The sequence below is a fragment of the Sinohyriopsis cumingii genome, chromosome 12 (assembly GCF_028554795.1).
Source record: "Sinohyriopsis cumingii isolate HCF-2022 chromosome 12, ASM2855479v2, whole genome shotgun sequence".
In the NCBI taxonomy this organism is placed as follows: domain Eukaryota; kingdom Metazoa; phylum Mollusca; class Bivalvia; order Unionida; family Unionidae; genus Sinohyriopsis; species Sinohyriopsis cumingii.
In genome coordinates, this window is record NC_142972.1 from 1,073,899 (window position 1) to 1,093,945 (window position 20,047).

At 38.2% G+C, this 20,047-nt stretch overlaps 1 protein-coding gene across 3 annotated transcripts; it reads left to right on the forward strand.

The window, feature by feature from the left end:
• The first annotated feature begins 1,932 nt into the window (after positions 1-1,932).
• On the forward strand, positions 1,933-19,992 carry LOC149785905 (uncharacterized). Of its 3 annotated transcripts, XM_089976121.1 has the most exons (6): positions 1,933-2,090; positions 5,196-5,292; positions 12,015-12,323; positions 12,922-12,989; positions 14,497-14,791; positions 19,288-19,992. In XM_089976121.1, exons 3-6 carry the CDS (start codon positions 12,026-12,028, stop codon positions 19,974-19,976), a joined length of 1,350 nt encoding a protein of 449 aa, XP_089832247.1. In that variant the 5' UTR covers positions 1,933-2,090; positions 5,196-5,292; positions 12,015-12,025; the 3' UTR covers positions 19,977-19,992. The 3 variants fall into 3 exon arrangements, with proteins under 3 accessions (XP_089832247.1, XP_089832248.1, XP_089832249.1); XM_089976122.1 differs by lacking the exon at positions 5,196-5,292; XM_089976123.1 differs by lacking the exons at positions 1,933-2,090; positions 5,196-5,292 and adding an exon at positions 7,625-7,749.
• Positions 19,993-20,047: the final 55 nt, after the last annotated feature.

Below are 20,047 nucleotides of genomic sequence, written 5' to 3' on the forward strand. Positions count from 1 at the left end.
TCGGCGAATTTACTAATCGCTGCTCTATCTTTCCAGTATCCTCTTGGGCGATAATAAATCGACTCCATTATGATAATAATCGGTTGATTAATTGCCAGCTCCTAATACAAGCTTACCCTTCATCGCAGATCTCACCAACCAATTAGCTAATGATTCTTTGAAAGATTTCCTTTTTTATGGAATTTAGCGCGTGAATTAATTTTACATCTGCGATATGTCTATCTTGCAGGTTTTTAATTTTATAAGCTACACCATGAGCGTGACACGCTTTATCAATATCGTTTACAGGGTACTCACCTGGTTTTGGCTGATCTTGGTTATCAAGCCTGATATCAAATCGAATACCAGGGCCACAATAATTATATCCTGGAAGAAATTTTTTCTCCTGAGTATTTCCCCAATGGTGTTCCTGGTAACTTTGCTAACTGAGCGGAAATATCACCTCCTCTTTTTTTAAAATATTGTTTGGATTAGAAATAAATTTAAATTTCATTGTACCACATTGTTCACACTTACCTGTAACTGCTGATCTGTTATTTTGTGCTGTAATAGTTGTTAGTTCACCTGTACGAGTACGTGACCTGCATTTCACACAATTTAAATCCATATTATTTATTATATTTCTATAACAAGAATGTAATTGATTTCTCAGCGACAAGAAAACAAGAGCCGGTCAAGCATCATCCTGCGTTACCAAATTCTATCCAAATGATTATCACAGGTCCATCTGGATGTGGTAAAACAGAACTAATGCTTAATTTGATAATGAGGTGGTTGAAATGGGATAATTTGTATTTAGTAGCTCCATCTGTGGATGATCAGAGATGCTACGAAGTGTTAAAAGACTTTGATGAGCGCGCAAAGTTGTTAAATGAAAACGGTGCTGATGTTATTGAATTTATTACTGATATCGATGAAACACCGTCTGTAGATGATATTGATGGGTTTATTAATAATTTAGTTGTATACGACGACATAATGCTGGACAAACAGTCCAATCCAGCTAGAATATTTTCACGAGGTCGACATAAAAACGCAGATATGATATATGTTACTCAGCGGTATACACAAATACTAAAAGTGATCAGAGATAACTGCAATATTTTGGCCGTATTTAACGGTGTTGATACACAAACTCTACGAAATACTCATCAGACTTGGTGTAGCGGTGATATGCATATAATTAGGTTACAAAATTTATTTAGTCAGGCTCAGTTATCCCCGCATGGATTTATAACAATAAACTTACATGACCCACGGTCACGATATCGAGTCGGTCTTGATAAATATTGTAATTAATAGCAGCAATGAGGGCGAAGTCTCCCACTCGGCGCCCCCTCACAGCGATCCCTTTATTTTGCGATTATTTTTATGCGATTTTCAGGAAGGCTTATTTTTGTAATTCGAGGGTGAGTCAAATAGAGTCTGTTCGCCCTCTCTGCTGCTGGCAAGGTACCGGGAAAGAGAACGAGTTAAACTATGCACCTTCGGAAGTGAATATTTGACCACAGGAGTCTGACGTTTTATCAATAAAGTACGGCGAAATCTCTGACAACATGAAATCACCTTATCGGTTATATAAATGAGTGTTCATTTAATAACCGATATGGTGATTTCATGTTGTCAGAAATTTCGCCGTACTTTATTGATAAAACGTCAGACTCACGTGATTTGACAACCAGAGTACAATACATCACTTTTTTATTATTATTTACGTTTTGCATATACACGTGTTACCATATTTTTGTATGAAAAAGTTTGCTTTGATAAATTACAATCAAGGCATACATGTATATGAGATTAACCTTAGCAAGTCATGAAAATAAACATAGTAATTGGACCAAGTGTTTGGAACTATTTTGTTACTCTTAAAATACAGACGTGTACTCCGAGTTGGTCCGCGTAAGGATAATATTCAAATCGCCAGATAGCAGAGGCCTTTACTTGACGGCGATATAGCAGAGTGCTTCTCTGTATTTGCTGAAAGTGAAACTAGGATGAAGTAGATCACACGTTTTCCAGAAAAAAATAGGATGTTTCATTGTCAACATTTCCATGCCGCTACTTTTTAACTAATACTTCAGACTGGGGTAAATATACGTTTTTCTCCTTTCCTAAAATCCATCTGTATGTTTCTATCGATTAGATTATCTATGAGGGGAATGTATGTACAGATAGACCAACAAGTAGGTCTCCGCTTTTTTCTTCTTTTTTTCAGACTAATGCTTGGGACGGAACTGCGGTTAGGTCTGTCCGTCACGGAAGAGTTTAGAGAGACAGTGTGTGTGTGTGTGTGTGATATTTGGATTTTTAAAGTAGCTTTAAAAAAATTCAGTCATATCGCTACGATATCTGCAGTGTGGCAGTTAATAGTGACATCTAGCACTGGGGCATCATGCCGCAGATATGCAAAATCATGTCGCACCCAGTCACATTAACCTCACACCAGGCCGACCAGTCCTTACACTAACTTCTTCATGCTAAGTGCCAAGCGAGGCAGCTGTTAGTACCATTGTTATAAGCTTTTTGGTATGACTCAGCCGGGGATCGATCCCACGACCTCCTGCATCCGAGGCGGACGCTCTAACCAATCGGCCACCGGAGAGGTCCCCTTGTGGGTGTGTGTGTGTGTGAGAGAGAGAGAGAGAGAGAGAGAGGGAGAGAAAGAGAGAGACATACGTGTCGGAAATTGGCGATCGAGAGAACGATAAATACATTTTTATATATAAAAAAATGAGATTTAAAGATAGCTAAATAATACATACATACGTACATAAATACATAAGTACGTACATACATACAAACACACGTACGTACATACATACACATACGTACATACATACGTACAAACATACATACGTACATACATACATACGTACATACATCCATACATACATACGTACGTACATACATACATCTTTTATTTAGGGGAAAATTTCATGTAAAATTACAAAATACGGCATTGGCTCTAAATGTCGCAGGAGTGCCACGTGAATGTTGGATGATTGATCATCTTTCTAATTAGGTCACGTTTAAATACATGTTGCAGATATTATAGGCGTTTTATGATAGCTCCATCCAAATGTTGAATCGGTTATACGGAAAAGGCGAGAGTACGAGATTATTATACATTTAATTTAATGTATTTCAATCTACAGTGTAAGAGATAATCAGTCGTGGTTCTTCCGGTTGAAAACCCTTGTATAAAGTTTGGGCACAAGTACCGGCAAAATGTATAGTGTGTCAATACTGCAGAACCTAGAAACTATTCAGAGTGAAATGTGACTTAGACTACAACACGCTTGGACATAAAAGAAAAGGTTTACAGTTCGTCATATAATCTCTTTTGGTAGCCAGACATACATTGACATCAAAACAAATTTATTTAGTTTGCTCTAAAGTGGCGCCCGCAGATTTAGTATCGGAGGGGGTGGGGGTGGGGGGCAGACACGTAGTGGTCAGCTATTAAGTTTTACGGATGCAGGCCAAAATATGAAAAGAATTCGGGGTTGGGTGCTGGTATGCTCCCCCCCCCCCCCCACCTTGCGGGCGCCCATGACCCAATCCCCAAAATGCAAAACAAACAGAACAAAAACAAAAACAACTGTTTATAAAATTAAATGTCTACACATTAAATATAACTTTTTCACTTTGAAGTGTTTGTGCAAAGAATATCTTGTAGTGTTGTTTTGATTAATCGAATTACTCGAGCATCACTCGTTCCACCAGTTTGATAGATTAATCGAGTGAGACTTTTCAACCTCAAGTTTCCTTATGGTACCGATAAATTTATTGAATTGTTGTTGCTATTGAACTGGAATAACCCCCAAATATATAAATTTGATAACAGAGTTATGATGGTATAGACTAAACTAAATTGATTTTAATAAATATAAGAGTATTTTGTTGGATTTGTGCTTTTTAGCCGTTTTTGAAACGTAATTTAGCCATGATATAAGCGACTAACTTTAAAAATGGCAAGCAAAAGTGAAAGTGAACTGTTTATTTTCTGGAAAAGTGTGAACCTATTTTGGGTTCCAGAAAAAAAGGAGAGCGTCCATCAGATATAAACAGTCAAAACCTGACAAAAGTGAATTGCAAGTTGTGAATAAAAAGAACCACACGTTCAGTGGTTTGTAAAAGCCACGTATACAAGATCTCGAACGAAACCGTTTTTGTTTTGATTTTACGATCTTTTCTGAGCTAGTCTTGCCTTATTATTTATATTTTTTTTTATAAAAAAAAACACAAAACAAGTTATAGGTAAATAAATGTTCTTTCGTAATATAATATAGGCATTTGCGTACATATTTTTGTAAAAATAAAAACGTTCTATAAAAATGCACAAATAAACAACAACAACAACACAATAGAGTAATGGGGAGGTTTTGAAATTTTATATTCATTTATGATTTTAGATGGGATTCAGATAAATTACATAAGTTCATTGCACTACCAACATTAAGTGTTTCTTCAGAGACGATATTCAGCCTAGCAGGTAATCTTATAAATAAAAAGCGGTCTCCCGTCAAACGAGAAAATGTGGATGTGATGTTTTTTTTATCGATAAGAATATGAAGTCGTACAGTCTTGCTCCGAATCTTGATTGAATAACTCTGCTGTACATACATGTATTATCGTAGTCAACATGTTGAAGATTCTTCAGTTCATTGTTGACAAATCTATAATTGCTAGTTATAAAAGACTACTGCTAATGTTGCTAGTTATAAAAGACTACTGCTAATGTTAATTAAGTTCATCAAATAACTATATTCATGATTAATTGGTTTTAGTAACATATCTTCTATCTAGTCATAACAACACTGACATGACAAATGACTTTACATGTTCACCTGATCTTAAGTTATTGTTATAAATAAATAAACACAATTTTGATAATTTACTTTTATTTAAAGAAATATAACAAACAACAATCCTATATAATTAAGGCCTATTACAAAAACTTTGAATATATACCTGTTAGACCCTAGCTAAAATTGATGCACTACTTTGATCATTTCTGTCATTCGACAGCCATATTTAATCGATTGATAATCGATCTTTGATTGGCTGGTGTAACCGATGATCGATCATAAAATTTCAAACGATTCCCAACACTAATCTAGGCCCTACATATCGACATTATTATGTCAACTAACTCTCCTTCAGCATTTATTAAATCGTTTATATTACAGAGTAAAGCAGTGTTCAAAGCTGCACTGGCCAAACTATCGCACAGCTTGAGAGGTTACAAGTAGTCAGTCGAGGTCACCTATATAAATTACCGTACAGGTAGGACCAATGTTTTCCCCCCAAAACAAACCTTTTCTTTTGCCCAAATAGGGCACTCATCACTATAATGCTTTGGCTGCGATGTAACGTGCCCCAAAAATATATCCATGCTAAATGGCCCTGTTCTATTACTCATTATGTACGAATTTTTTTTTTAATTATATGATAACTCATATTTTAGACGCAAAAGTACTTAGATGTTAAAATACCTTCTGTCTTTGAGTAGTATATCAATAGGCGTTTTGACCCACTACCCCCCCCCCCCGTTACTGTCATCTGTCTCTTCCTCTGTCCCATGACTCACTTTACCCATATGCAACCCATGCGACTCGTGCATGTTTAGTAACCATGCGACCCACCCATGTGGTCAATCATGGGGGGAGGGGAGACAGAGGGCTGAGACGTCTCTCGGAAGGGGATGATGATTTTGATGAGGTCAGTGACGTGGATGTCCAAGAACATTCTAATTAAACAATCCTTTTGGGTCATAAGTTTAATAATGTCATTCGAATAAAAAAAGACAGCGTCAATATACAACAAAATTGCTATATGCTTTCATCAATCACAAAAAGTGGATAAAATTCACGAGAGGTTTAACATTATTGGTAATTGTGACAGTCGCACGACAAAATTTATTTTGCTGTCATACTCAGTAATGACTTATTTGCGCTTATAGAGGCGGACTTGTTTTGGAAACATGTTTTATTCAACACCGCAGAAGGATTTCGCTATTCGTTATACTGAGATAGTCTTAGTTAATTATTTGGCAAGGGTTGATTTATAGCTTCGTGTTAGCAATGGTAGTACGAATGGGGGTTCTGTTTACAACACATAACAAAAATGTAGCAGTGTTTCCGCCAATTAGGTAAACACTTGTGCGTATGTATATAAGATGCTCCATGACACTGGGACGCAACAAATGCAAAGCTGCTTGCATGGAGAATACGAACCTTGTGGAAGAACACGCCATTATGAATATTGTAGAACACGTGCGCAAATGTTTCGCGTGGGATTTAGAGCATGTTCCTGCCTGAAATGTGGCATTGGGGTCAAATCAAGTATTACTCTATGCTAGCCTCAACTTACAAATCGAGACAATGCCTAAACACGTAACAAAATTATATTTTACGATTTTAGAAGTGACCAAAAAAGGTCATCAAGAACCTTCTGAGGAAGTTCGGCTTAACTCTATAACCAATCATACTGCACGTGCATATCACATTCTGTTTTCGTATATGGACCGGCATCAAAATGTTGGCACTGGTTTGCCGATTTCCCAGCATGAGTTGATGGCACTATACCCAGTTTATTACGTTTCACTGGAATACATGGAGTCGTTCAGGCAAATGTGTTGTCGACATGTATTTTCATGCACGTGTAGGTGACGCTGGTGGTGGTTATCCATGCTAAGCTGTGATACTTTCCGACACGACTGTTGTTGGAGGGTGCTAGTGGTCGAATGAGAGTGATCGATGCACCTGTGGAGAATTCATAATTGAACATGTTACATATTAGAATAGTAATGTATATGCCTGAAGTGAGGGCCAGTCTTACTGAAAATCATCTTGCGAAATTAAAACACGCAAATAAAACAATTGTGGGGTCACACTGAAACTTTCTCCAAAACAATTAACTGGAAATGTCCCGTGCGGTTAACCCAAACACATCTCGCTTAGCTGAATGTGGCCAAAAACAAAAATACCTCAGTGATATTAAAATTACCTTAGTCAGAGGTGACACAAATGCAAAAGACCGGTGGAATATTTCCATTCCTTGCAGCCATTCCAACATTGTTGGCAGCAGTGGCACAAGCTGTGACGTTAAGGGCTGTCGGAGCTGCACCAGGAATGGCTTTGAAAAAAGAGGTTGGCGACCGTGTCAAAAAAGAAAGAGGCCCTAGTTTGCCAGGCACGAGTCATCGAATACCATCGGGAAGAGGTCTTCGATCACCCGGTCGCAGAAAATCACTCCCTTGACCCGTTCATTGACCAATCTTGATTTATTCGCGATGGCAAAATTAATCAAACATTTTCGTGTTGTTTTTATTCGAGATGAACATGCATCCATGGTGCCAGGTACACGTGAAACTGTAGTGAATGAGGATACCTTAGGGACAATGGGACCTTAATGTTAAAATAGTGAGTTTGTACTATAGGGACAATGGGAATTTAACATGGGGAAATTTAACATGGGTGAACACTATAGCGGGACAAGAGAAAGTTTAACATAGGTTGGGACTGTATAGGGACAAGGGGAATTGAACATTGGAATGTATAGCGACATTGGATTTGGACTGTATAGGGACAGTAGAAATTGAACAGGGGTGACGTCACGGTACTGGAAGCTGGCAACAGTGTTGCTAGGGGCTGGCCTCAATCCGGCGGAACAGTGTCGCCAGGGGTTGACCTGAATACGCGTTACTCTATGGATAAATAGAGACACAGGCATAGAGACAGGGTTAGAGACATAGACAGAGACGTAGACATATTACACATACATTTTGTAGGCAAGAGAGAATATATATTTTTTCGAGGCAATGGAGGGGCCCTGAAAAGGGCCGTTGGGTTTCTTCTTGTTCTTCTAATTTCTGTCTTCTCTTCTTCTTTTCCACCAACACCTTAATCTTTTCCACTACATTCTTCTTTTTTGTCATCTTTGTCCTACTCTCCTCCTCTTCCTTTTCCTCCTTCTCTTTTTTCTCTTCTTGTTTTCTTCTTTTTTCATTATCTTCTCATTCTATCTTCTTATCTGTTCCTTTTCCTCTTTTTCCTCCTTTTCTTACTGCTCATTCTTGATTTTATCTCTGAAGACATCTTCTATCAGGTCTTGGGCCACTTTTAACATCCTGACATTCTCTATCTCTTCAGGATTGGGTATCAGGTTTTGCCTGACACGATGTAAATTCAGGTGGGCTTCATTCAGTTTAGCTAAATTAGAAGTCATCTTCATAGGCTGACGAGTCAACAATGGCTGGTCAGGCTACGTTACGTTATTTGGATATAGGTCTCATTTACCCACTTGGGCATTAGCGACCGGTTATTGCCCCCACGGGGAGGGGGGCTGATTGATTTTTTCGAGGGGGACAGTAAGGTACCATGTCCCCCAACGCTTTAATGCACACAAAGTGTGCTAATTCATTTTGTCCGTTTTCGGGACATATGTCCCACGGGACAAGTGGTGAGTGGGAATAGACTCACACGTACTCACTCATGCAAAAATGGCTGGCAATGGCAAGGCAGGATGGGCGTTTGTAGGAGGAAGTCGCTGTACATCTGGGATATTTTTGGCTTCCGTGTTTTCCGAAAGTAAATGTCCTGACCTAATTATGAGTTTTTCAATTATTATTTGTGCTGCTTGTAGAGGTAGAGTTATATAGACATTTTATTGGGGAATTGTTTGGAAATTAAGAATTGGGGAGACTTATTTTAATGATAATGTTTTCCGCAAGGGGGGGGGGGGGCGGAGGCCTGACGCCTGGTTTGCGCCACCTTATATGTCTAATTGTGGGTCCTTTTTTAGATAAGTAGTTTAGGTGCCACATTGTGCGGCTGGTCCTGACGGCTTTGGGTTTTAGCCACCTTATAAAGTTAATTTGGGGTCTTACTCTATTTTTAATTGAGTTAGTTAATCAGATCGTTGCCACCTTGTGTAGCGGGTCCTGATGGCTGAGATTTAAGCCACCTTATAGTATCTAGATTTAATATGCCACTTTTGTTGGTTTACGTTTTTAAATGATCCACTATATCATGAGATGTAGAAGAATAGAAAGTTGTTGTTGGTATGACTGTATCTGTATGGAGAAATGGTCATGGGGATGATTTGACTGCCAACTACTTTGGGATACCTGTACTTTTATTGTATTGCCCAACGGATCACTTCATGATGCCGCGTGCCGCTCCGCGCCTCAGGGGGCAGTAGATGCAGGTGTAGCATCGGCCAGCGCACTTGCAAGTACCACATCTATGTCTGTGATTAACTGGATGCCACCTCCGCATCCTCCCGGCATATCCACCTAACAGGCGTCTATTTAGATTCATAGCAGTCTGTATGATAGTGGCACCAGTTACTTGATACGATTATGTAAGGGGTTGTTTCAAGCTTGTACGCGTTCGAAACGGGATGGAATGATGATAGGAAAAGGTAATTAGCGTATAAGTTATACGTTTATAAAACCTTTATCTATTTAATTTATAATCATTGCCTGAGGGATCACTTTTTGGTACTGCCAGTAGAGCTACAGAGGGCATGTCTGATATAATATTAATTACACGATCCCTTGTTGAAAGTTTGTAAGAAGCTAATTGATAGTAATTTGAGGCGGTGTTGGAATAGTATTTAATTTTCACAATTTTATCAATCTCTTTAAGGAAGAATTGACTCGTTTATCAGGTTTGGATTTGGATTGCTCTGCTATAACAATTCTGGGTAGGTGTAGGGCGAACCAATCAGTTTTTGGAAATTAACTAGTTTTTCCCTTTGTTTTTTTTTTTTTTTTTTTTTTTTTTTTTTTTTTTTTTTTTGATTTTTGTATATGGGGCAGATATTGAACACGTGCTGTAGATCTTTAGTGTTTTGCAATAGGGGCGATTGGCTCCTCGTTCTATCGTGATATAGTTCCCCATGCTGTCTGCTAGTAAAGTTTTGCCAGTTCTAATCCTGTTTATGACTCGTTGGTCATGTTTATTGAGAGTTGGTGAGGCTCTGGTTTTTGCGTTATACTGTTTTCTGTATTGAGTACAGTGCACAATCTTTGGGGCAGGAGTCCCATTCTGTTTGCCATTTCGATGTAATTTTCTTGGATATCATGCTGTATATCTCTGGGATGCTGTAGTCGATAAGTGTGGGGTTTGGGGTCATTAAATTTGGATTTTGCCGCCGAGTCGGCTTTTTCATTGCCTGATATGTTATATGATGGGACCCACACAAATTCCATAATATTGCTTTCTTTTAGCATGTTTTGAGAAGCAGTTTTTTTTTTTTAGGAGATTGTCTCGCCCCCTTGAGCTTCCGGTTTCTAGTGATTTTAAAACGCTTAGCGAATCGCTAATTATTAGCGTTTTGGGCGACTTATGGTTATTTGCCAATTTTATTACTTCTAGTATGGTCCAGAATTATGCTGTGCATAGAGAACAATTATTGGGTAGTCTTGATCCAAGTTCTTCATCTGTTTCCGGGATAGTTAAGGCTGCAGCTGTTCTTTTTGGGTTGTTTGATTTTGAATCATGAGTGTAAACTTTGACATATTCTTTATAGGAATCGTCAATTTTTGTTAAGATTTTAGATCTTATCTTTAACGGTTGGTCTTGTTTGGAGCCAAAGGTTGTTGCTAGAAAGTTTATAATCGTTTTTTGCATGTCCATGGGATGGGGTTTGGGTGCTTGATGGCTTCTGCTTGGAGACTGTCAATGTTTGATTCCTTGCTTAATTCGTGTATTTTCTTTCCTGAGGGTGGGTGAGGAACGAGTCGAATATTTTGCTAAACGAGGAGGCAGTCCTTTCCTTTTCTTTCCTTTGTGGTAGAAGAGGGATGGTTTCTGGGGGTGGCATCTTTGTTTGTTTCGGAGCATACACAAAAAATACACTGACGTCGATGACTTGGCACACGCCCTTTAATCTTATTTATTGTAGTAGTTGGTTGGGTGTGTGACAAGTCTTTTTGACAAGCTCTTTGACTATTGCTTCGTCAAAAATGTGACGACTTTTTTCTGTATCGCCAAACGATCCTCCCCTTTGGATGCTTCTCTTTTTCTTTGGATGATGGGGCCTTTTCTTAGCAAATTAATATTAATGCGATCGCATTCACTAATACGTGTTTATTCAGAATCGCTTGCCGCCACACAAAGTAGTTTAAATACGATCAGTAATTTGTAATTCTGTACAATCAAGGATAAAATAATCGGTGTGGCTAAATTTGAAATTGTGCTGGCGGAAATGGAAAATCACAGACAACTCCAAGAACAAATAAGTAACAGCGCGGTTCAGATTTGCAGACAATAAAAGTCGATTTAAAAAAAAAACCAAAACAAACAATCTTCGTTGATTGCGCTGAAACCCACAGTGCGTATTTTTATTGATCATTACCATAGATGTGTCTGTCTGAGTCCAACACACTTTGTCATTGCAAGCAGAGTAGTATGGATGCCGTTTTTTTTTTTTTTTGTCCCACTGGACTCCTGGAAGCACTGACAGACGTATCTGCCCTCTGTCCCCTCCCACATGACTGACCACATGCGTGGGTTTGCATGGTTACTAAGCATGCCAGGGTCGCATAATGGTAAAGTGAGTCATGGGAAAGAGGCAGATACGAATGGCAGTGATCGGTGGAGGACCAGTGGGGCAAAAAGGTCATTCCCGTATGGGAATACTTTTTACTTTTTAGCAATAACATAAAAATTTGAAGCATGTTCTGAAGTTGCATTACCTGATTAGTTCATATATATCAACGAAAGAAAAAGGAACAGAAAACAAATATCGACAAGTTAGAAATTGGAGGAGAAATAAATAACAAAACAAGAAGAAGAAGAACAATAATAATAATAATAATAATAATAATAATAATACTTTAAGGTAATATAATATATGTAGCCTTTCACTTAAACATGAACAGGAAAGATGTACTTAAGTTATATAAGGGTCCACGGATCTGTTCATATTTAAGGAAATTTTTATTCGAATATGCTTTTTAGATTTGTTAGGAAATTAATAAGCTGTACGTATTCCAGTATTTCAGGATATGGCAACCACGATGCAGATCACGTTCTTAAATGGCCCAAAACTCAGCATTGTTTGGGATCCAGAAGAAATCAATCCAGCCAAGATTTACATTTTCATGTCTAATAAAAGCTGCCAGAGGAACAGTTTTCACTGGATTCTGGATATTAATCACCTTGAGCCCCTGGTCCTAACCTTCCCTGTCTATGACAGCTTTTGTGGATACGACCTAGTTGTAGGTGGACTGAAGCCAATATCACCAGAAGCAGCAGACCTCCCCCACTACGAAATATGTGGCTCTGTTTCATTGGGTGCTGGAGGTAAATATTTAATTCTTATTTTCGAGAGCAGATTAGGTGTAAAACAATCATCTTTGAGACAGAGGTCAAATAATAAGGAAGAATGTATAACACAACCACCGAACATAACGGGCCCTTTTCAGCGGATATATATGTGAGAGGAAGCAATAGGCAAAAAGGATTTATGGAAAATGAAATGATAGCATATTAAACGGCAATTATATTAAGACTTAATGAAATATATAAATCTACACAACATTAAAGAAATCACTATATGCAGAAATAAGTATCTTTTTGCGATAAAAGAACACCCATTGAATCTGTGCGAGATAGGAGAGAGTATTTGTATTGTAGAGTGACCAAAATACATATATTTCGTACAACAGTAGACTCAATAAATATCTTTTAAAAGGGTATTTTTTTTAGATACCTATCCAGATCAAATATCACTGACTCCTTATGTTTCTTGACTATTCACTATGGCAGAAGTGTCTCGTGAGAGTTAACTAAAAAGTCTTGGCGTCGAGTCTTCTCGATGCAGACTTAGTAAGGCTACGACGTTCTTTCTTATTTCATATCTCGTGTTCACATTTACATCTGATGGTAATTTCTTTTCCAGATGCAATAAGGCAGACAGAAACAAGAATTCGGTTGATGAAGAAATGTCAGGAACGATATTGCGCATTTGTATGTAGCTTTATGTCTCTTTCCCAGCTCACTTATTTAGATTTCCAACTTAGATTCAGAAAAATAAAACTTAACGAGGATTGGCTAGATTGTTGTTCGCAGAACCAGCCAGATACCTATTCATTTTGAAGGTGTGCGTGAGACCACTTAAAGTCAGTAAACAATGACCTTGAACCTGCTATTTTCCCTCTGTGCTGTAGACGGCCGGGGTGGGGGAGTAGTCTCAGAGGTTCTGCTCCAATTCTACAATAATTGAGATATTCTACGTGTACACGTGTCCAACTTGAGTTTATGCATATAAAGGTGGTGAACATAACATTTGGAACGTTGATATAAATTCAGTTGTTAAGGGTCAATCAATGTGTTTACCACGTTAGTGAACATTTTCAACCAACATCTATCGAATGTTTTCTATTTTCACATACAATATACGGTTCCTCCCACCTCTGTCATTTCGCACAAAACTAATGTATATAAAATTCGATACAGTCTCAGTCTCAAAATAAAACAGTCTACTGCCATCAAATACTGTCTTGTATAATTCTTGATTCCAATGCTTGAAATTAATGGCTAAATTAAATACACTATTTTGGTCGTAAAGTTACTGCTACTGGTTAAGTCTGAATGTTCGATCTCATATTACAGGGGATCACCAATTGGTGTTTTTAAAACCAATTACGAGTTCTGACAGCTGATAATTATGCTTATAGTTTTTACGACTCTATGGTTTTGAACTAACAGAAAATAAGCAAAACCAAAAAGTTTTGTTAAACTCAACAAATACTTTAATTCTCTTAGTTATTAAATGTAAATTTAAGAGGAACGTACAGTATTACGAATTAAATCCAAAATAATCCTGAACGTTCTATCACAAGTTCAAAAAAAGAATAGTGTTCTGAATGAATTCTAGGTCTCGAATGTGCTGATGTACCAGTCCTTAAATATGCTGAAGTGCCAACAGTCTCATTGTATTACAGTGGCATCGTCCAAAGCTCCTTTCAATGAATTCACAATAACCCAAGGTGTTGCTTTTGTCCAGACTGTCGTTATGAGCATTTCGTAATTCCAATGATTAATCGCAATGAATGATCCCTCAAAGTAAATCTAAACACAGCATTAAATACATCTGCAGACTGAGATTAAAACGAAAATGAAACTAATAATTAGGATGTAGGAATGAATAAATTCTCTCTTTATATCCATGACTCCACTACGTTTTTTAGTCGCAATACGTCCCATGTGACTTGTGTCGCAACATAACCACCCGAGTTATGTCGCAACAAAACACGCCCGATTTAATCACTGAATGGGAAATTACCCCAAATTTGTCAAGAGGTTCAATATATAGAACACGGAAACAAATAATTTGCAATTACAATCATGGACCAACGTTAAAGACGCACACTATATATATATATATATATATATATATATATATATATATATATATATATATATATATATATATATATATATATATATATAATGGATATCGTTTACTGCACAGGACCAGGAGAAAGATTTTGAAGTGAAAAGGGAGCACACACCTCCGTCTTATTACGCCCTTGATGATCTACCAGTATCAAAATTGATGCATCTGATCCGGGTCCACCAGGAGTTGCCAGCTGCAGAATTCCTGTATGTACATGAAAGTTCTAAGGGATGCAGATTTCAGTTTCCCAACTGTTTTACGCCCGCCAGCGACTACCAGGTGACAGTGTACGAAAGCGAGGCTCATGATGATGGCGGTATAATGTGCTACTCTACAATGAGGATCTCGAATGTTCTTCGTTTTAGAGCATGTAAGTTGCTGTTGATATGTGTGTAAAAGGAAGCAATATCGACACAGAGACATCACTTTTATAGAAGAAAATTCATTGACATTTGTTTATTATTATTATTTTTATTATTATTATTATTTGTTTTTCATTGTTTATTTCTTTTTAATGCAAAAGTCTGCCCATATTTTCCATTTTGGCCATCTGATGGTGATGAAGAATCCCACATGCTGCTTTTATACTTTCTCCTTTAGAAACTGCTCCCATTATATGACGAGATTGTATGTTGGAAACTCCACAACATCTATCAAATCTTTAAAGTAGAGAAGCTTCCTTAGATGCAACCGCGACCACTAGCAAATTCACTCGCCGAGAATATATATTGTATTCCATGCGCCACTGTGGTAGGATACAGTCTTGTTCAAGCTATCTATGTTGGATTATAGAGGTTTGCGCTCTTCCGAACATGTACCTCTGAGTTGTGCCTACATGGTAGGCTATTTAATTGTTCCTAGGGGAATGAATTGGAGCCACTTCCCCCAGGCATTTATGTGCTCAGGGAGCACTTTTTAATTGAAGCCGTCGGGCAGTGGACCTAATAAGGGGTCCTAACTGTCTGAATGGAGGGTTTGTAGGTGAGTGGGAATACACCCAGCACACACTCAATTTATTCAGTCGTTACTACTGAGCTGCATTTAGGTATGTATGAGTGTGAATGGACAAGCAGACACTCGCTTGGCTACGAGTTTTTATAGTAGCGCCATAGCGAGGTGCAAACTCAGATCGGAACAATGCTCGACTATTTCCGTCAGTTCAGTGAAATAACATCAAAAGCAGTTGTAGGATTTAATGTTAATTTGTTGGGTTTAGTAATTCGCCTCCGGCCGAGCTCACGACGTATGTTGCGACAGAAAAGTCGACCACATTTTGATTATCATGTTATAATATGTGTTAGGTAGGATTCCGACAACGTGCTCGTGTACTAATGCACAAAGTCGATGTACTAAGGTTTGGATAACCCTATGGTCAAAGCAGCCTTCCTGTAGTGATATATTCTGAACGGGTATGAACTGTGTGGAGCGTGAGATGATATCACATTTCACGACACATATACATGTTTATTTGCTGATTAAGATACACATATCGCGTCAGTAGTGCTGTTAAAATTCTGTCCTTTTACGATTTCGATATTTTAAATGTTCGCAGAAAATATGTACCCAAACAGATTTTTTTGACAGGGAGAGATGTGTTTGTTGTTTCACGTTTAAAAAGTTTACCGGGGACCCGAGTGGCCGAGTGGTCTAAAGCGCTCACCGTTCCGGATCACTGCCATCTCACCTCTGTTTGCGTGGGTTCGAGTCCAAGGCTCGGCTAGCGTGGGTACGTGGGAAAGCCTGCCAGTAGCTTCTCGTGGGTCGGTGGTTCTTCCCTGGGTTTTCCAGGGTTCTTCCTCCACCAGTTATACTGGCCGCCATGTATAGCCTATCTTGTGCTGAAAAATGGCGTTAAACCCTAAAACAACAACAACAACAAAGTTTACCGAAGCGCCTTTTATCGGTAACAGAAATCACTGAAACATACCAGACCGTCAAACAACGAAGCTCTCACAGAGTCATGCGAGAGTCTCATTGAATTAAACGATGGCAAGTTATTGATTTTCTTGACGAGGAGGAAAGGGGGTGGGTGTGATTATATCGCCCTGTCGATCTCATAGTAGCTCGTCCCGTAGTCTCGTTCAACAAGAATCTCGTGTACTACAAGAGACTTGCATATTATGAGAGCGTGGTAATTGTCTGTATTATTCATTTTTACCATTAAGTCCCGCTCATTTCTTTTTTCTTCCTTATGTCATCCTCAGTAATATTTTGAATTCGATTGGACCGTTCTTTGATTATCTTGTTCATGGCGCATGCCCAAAGAGAGAGAAGTCAAATCGTTACAGAACCCTTCTACTATAACGGTTGCGGTAAATATAAGCGGGTACATTGTAATGTCAATGAACACTATTTGTATTAATGCCATATGCGTACATGTGCAGATATTGTTAAAAAGAAAAAAAAATAAACATGGGTCATTTCATCTAAATCATAATAAATGGATCTCTTTTGTGCTGTAGAGTACGATATTAAAGACCAAAGGAAAGCAATATACTTTAGGGTACGATATTAAAGACCAAGGGAAAGCAAAATACTCTAGGGTACGATATTAAAGACCAAGGCAAAGCAAAATACTCTAGTGTACGATATTAAAGACCAAGGGAAAGCAATATACTCTAGGGTACGATATTAAAGATCAAGGGAAAGCAAAATAATCTAGGGTACGACATTAAAGACCAAGGGAAAGCAAAATTCTCTAGGGTACGATATTAAATACCATGGCAAAACAAAATACTATAGGGTACGATATTAAAGACCAAGGGAAAGCAAAATACTCTATGATACGATATTAAATACCAAGGCAAAGCAAAATACTATAGGGTACGATATTAAAGACCAAGGGAAAGCAATATACTCTTGGGTACGATATTAAGTACCATTGGAGAACAAAGTATTCCCTTCAGGTACTTAGGACACTGATTTTTTTTCACGTATTTCCTTTCATCTATAAATTGTAAATAATACTTTCCGGTTTTAATTTCCCTATTTTCAACTTTTCATTATGGTCCTCAAAACATTGCACCGATTCCATATTCATTACTTTCTTAATTTTTCGTTCGATATATGCGTAAAAGTCCTAAGCTATACTGTCCTGTCGAGTTTTCATTTTTATTTTGTTATTTTATTATTTTAATTTTTTCTCGGGGTGGTGGTGGTGCTTTTCTACCTAAGTGTTGTGATAATTACCTGTTCGATTCCTTCGTAACTTTGTATGTTCGAAGACACCCTTCCTTGAAAGAGATATACCTAGCAGTGGACACTCTGGGAATATGCTATATTTAAAAAAAAATCAATAATCCTTCAATTTATAATGGTTTTAAGTAAGACTTCTTCCGCTTCTTTTCGAGTAGACTTTGAGCGGTAAAATAGAATGCATTTACCTCATGAATCAGGGAGAGTTGCGGTCTTCCGCTTCTATTTTGTACAGACTCTGAGAGGTAATATGACATAATATTGACTAACGAATCAGTAGGGTAACGGGTGTTCATCGGGATAGGTTAACACTTTAAATTAGTAGGGTAACGGGTGTTCATTGGGATAGGTTAACACTTTAAATTAGTAGGGTAGCGGGTGTTCATTGGGATAGGTTAACACTTTAAATTAGTAGGGTAGCGGGTGTTCATCGGGATAGGTTAACACTTTATATCAGTAGGGTAGCGGGTGTTCATTGGGATAGGTTAACACTTTAAATCAGTAGGGTAGCGGGTGTTCATCGAGATAGGTTAACACTTTAAATCAGTAGGGTAGCGGGTGTTCATTGGGATAGGTTAACACTTTAAATTAGTAGGGTAGCGGGTGTTCATCGGGATAGGTTGACACTTTAAATCAGTAGGGTAGCGGGTGTTCATTGGGATAGGTTGACACTTTAAATTAGTAGGGTAGCGGGTGTTCATCGGGATAGGTTGACACTTTAAATCAGTAGGGTAGCGGGTGTTCATCGGGATAGGTTGACACTTTAAATCAGTAGGGTAGCGGGTGTTCATCGGGATAGGTTAACACTTTAAATCAGTAGGGTAGCGGGTGTTCATCGGGATAGGTTAACACTTTAAATCAGTAGGGTAGCGGGTGTTCATCGGGATAGGTTAACACTTTAAATCAGTAGGGTAGCGGGTGTTCATCGGGATAGGTTAACACTTTAAATCAGTAGGGTAGCGGGTGTTCATCGGGATAGGTTAACACTTTAAATCAGTAGGGTAGCGGGTGTTCATCGGGATAGGTTAACACTTTAAATCAGTAGGGTAGCGGGTGTTCATCGGGATAGGTTAACACTTTAAATCAGTAGGGTAGCGGGTGTTCATCGGGATAGGTTAACACTTTAAATCAGTAGGGTAGCGGGTGTTCATTGGGATAGGTTAACACTTTAAATCAGTAGGGTAGCGGGTGTTCATTGGGATAGGTTAACACTTTAAATCAGTAGGGTAGCGGGTGTTCATTGGGATAGGTTAACACTTTAAATCAGTAGGGTAGCGGGTGTTCATTGGGATAGGTTAACACTTTAAATCAGTAGGGTAGCGGGTGTTCATCGGGATAGGTTAACACTTTAAATCAGTAGGGTAACGGGTGTTCATCGGGATAGGATGACACTTTAAATTAGTAGGGTAGCGGGTGTTCATCGGGATAGGTTAACACTTTAAATCAGTAGGGTAACGGGTGTTCATCGGGATAGGCTAACACTTTAAATTAGTAGGGTAGCGGGTGTTCATCGGGATAGGTTAACACTTTAAATCAGTAGGGTAACGGGTGTTAATTGGGATAGGTTAACACTTTAAAGCTATAACATTTTCTTTCCAAATATTGTGATGACAGTTTTAATTTTTTAATATTTATTTTAAAAAATTTAATTTATTAACATCTGTTTTTCAGATATGACAAAAAATGAAGTTAATGAACTTTATCAGAAAAGTAGTAACTTCATACAGAAACAAAAGAATGTCGGGTTTGTGGAGATTTCTCATTTCTACAGAGACAAACTGCCAGCTTATTTTGACTTTATCTTTTATACGAACTTTGGAATCATACCCATTTACCACAAAACACTTAGCGGGGACAAGGCCTCTACTATACACCTCAACCTGATGGGAATTTTCTTCCACACATTGGTGGACGCGAACACCAGACAACCACCAAAGACGTCCTGTCATGGTACGAAGAGACTGCACATTCCAGCCACATTTTTCTTCGACTGTGTCAACATATACTTTGCCGATTTTTACTGTCATTACAAAGCTCACAAGATAACTCTTGTCTTCGCTGTTGAGGGAACCAAGGCCGACAAATTCTGTAACGCACGTTTGCTAAAGCTGGATCCTTTTAAAAATCCATTTTTATATAGAAATCCGGAGGGAAAGGTGTTTGTTACGCTAGGTGTAAGGGTCGAGGTTTTTTACACAGCACCCATCTTAGTCGTCGGTCTAATGAAGATATTTGGAACGGAAAAGTTATTTTTCACAAAGGTCCGCTCAGTTTTTAAACCAAGAGATATAGTGATCAGTAAACCGAAGAAGGAAGATTGCATGATTTGTAACCTCAAGGCACGAAATAAACTAAAATAAATACTTCACTTTTAAATGGTATTTATTTTTTAATAGACCCATTTTGCAATGTGCGTGTTGGTAGAGTCTCC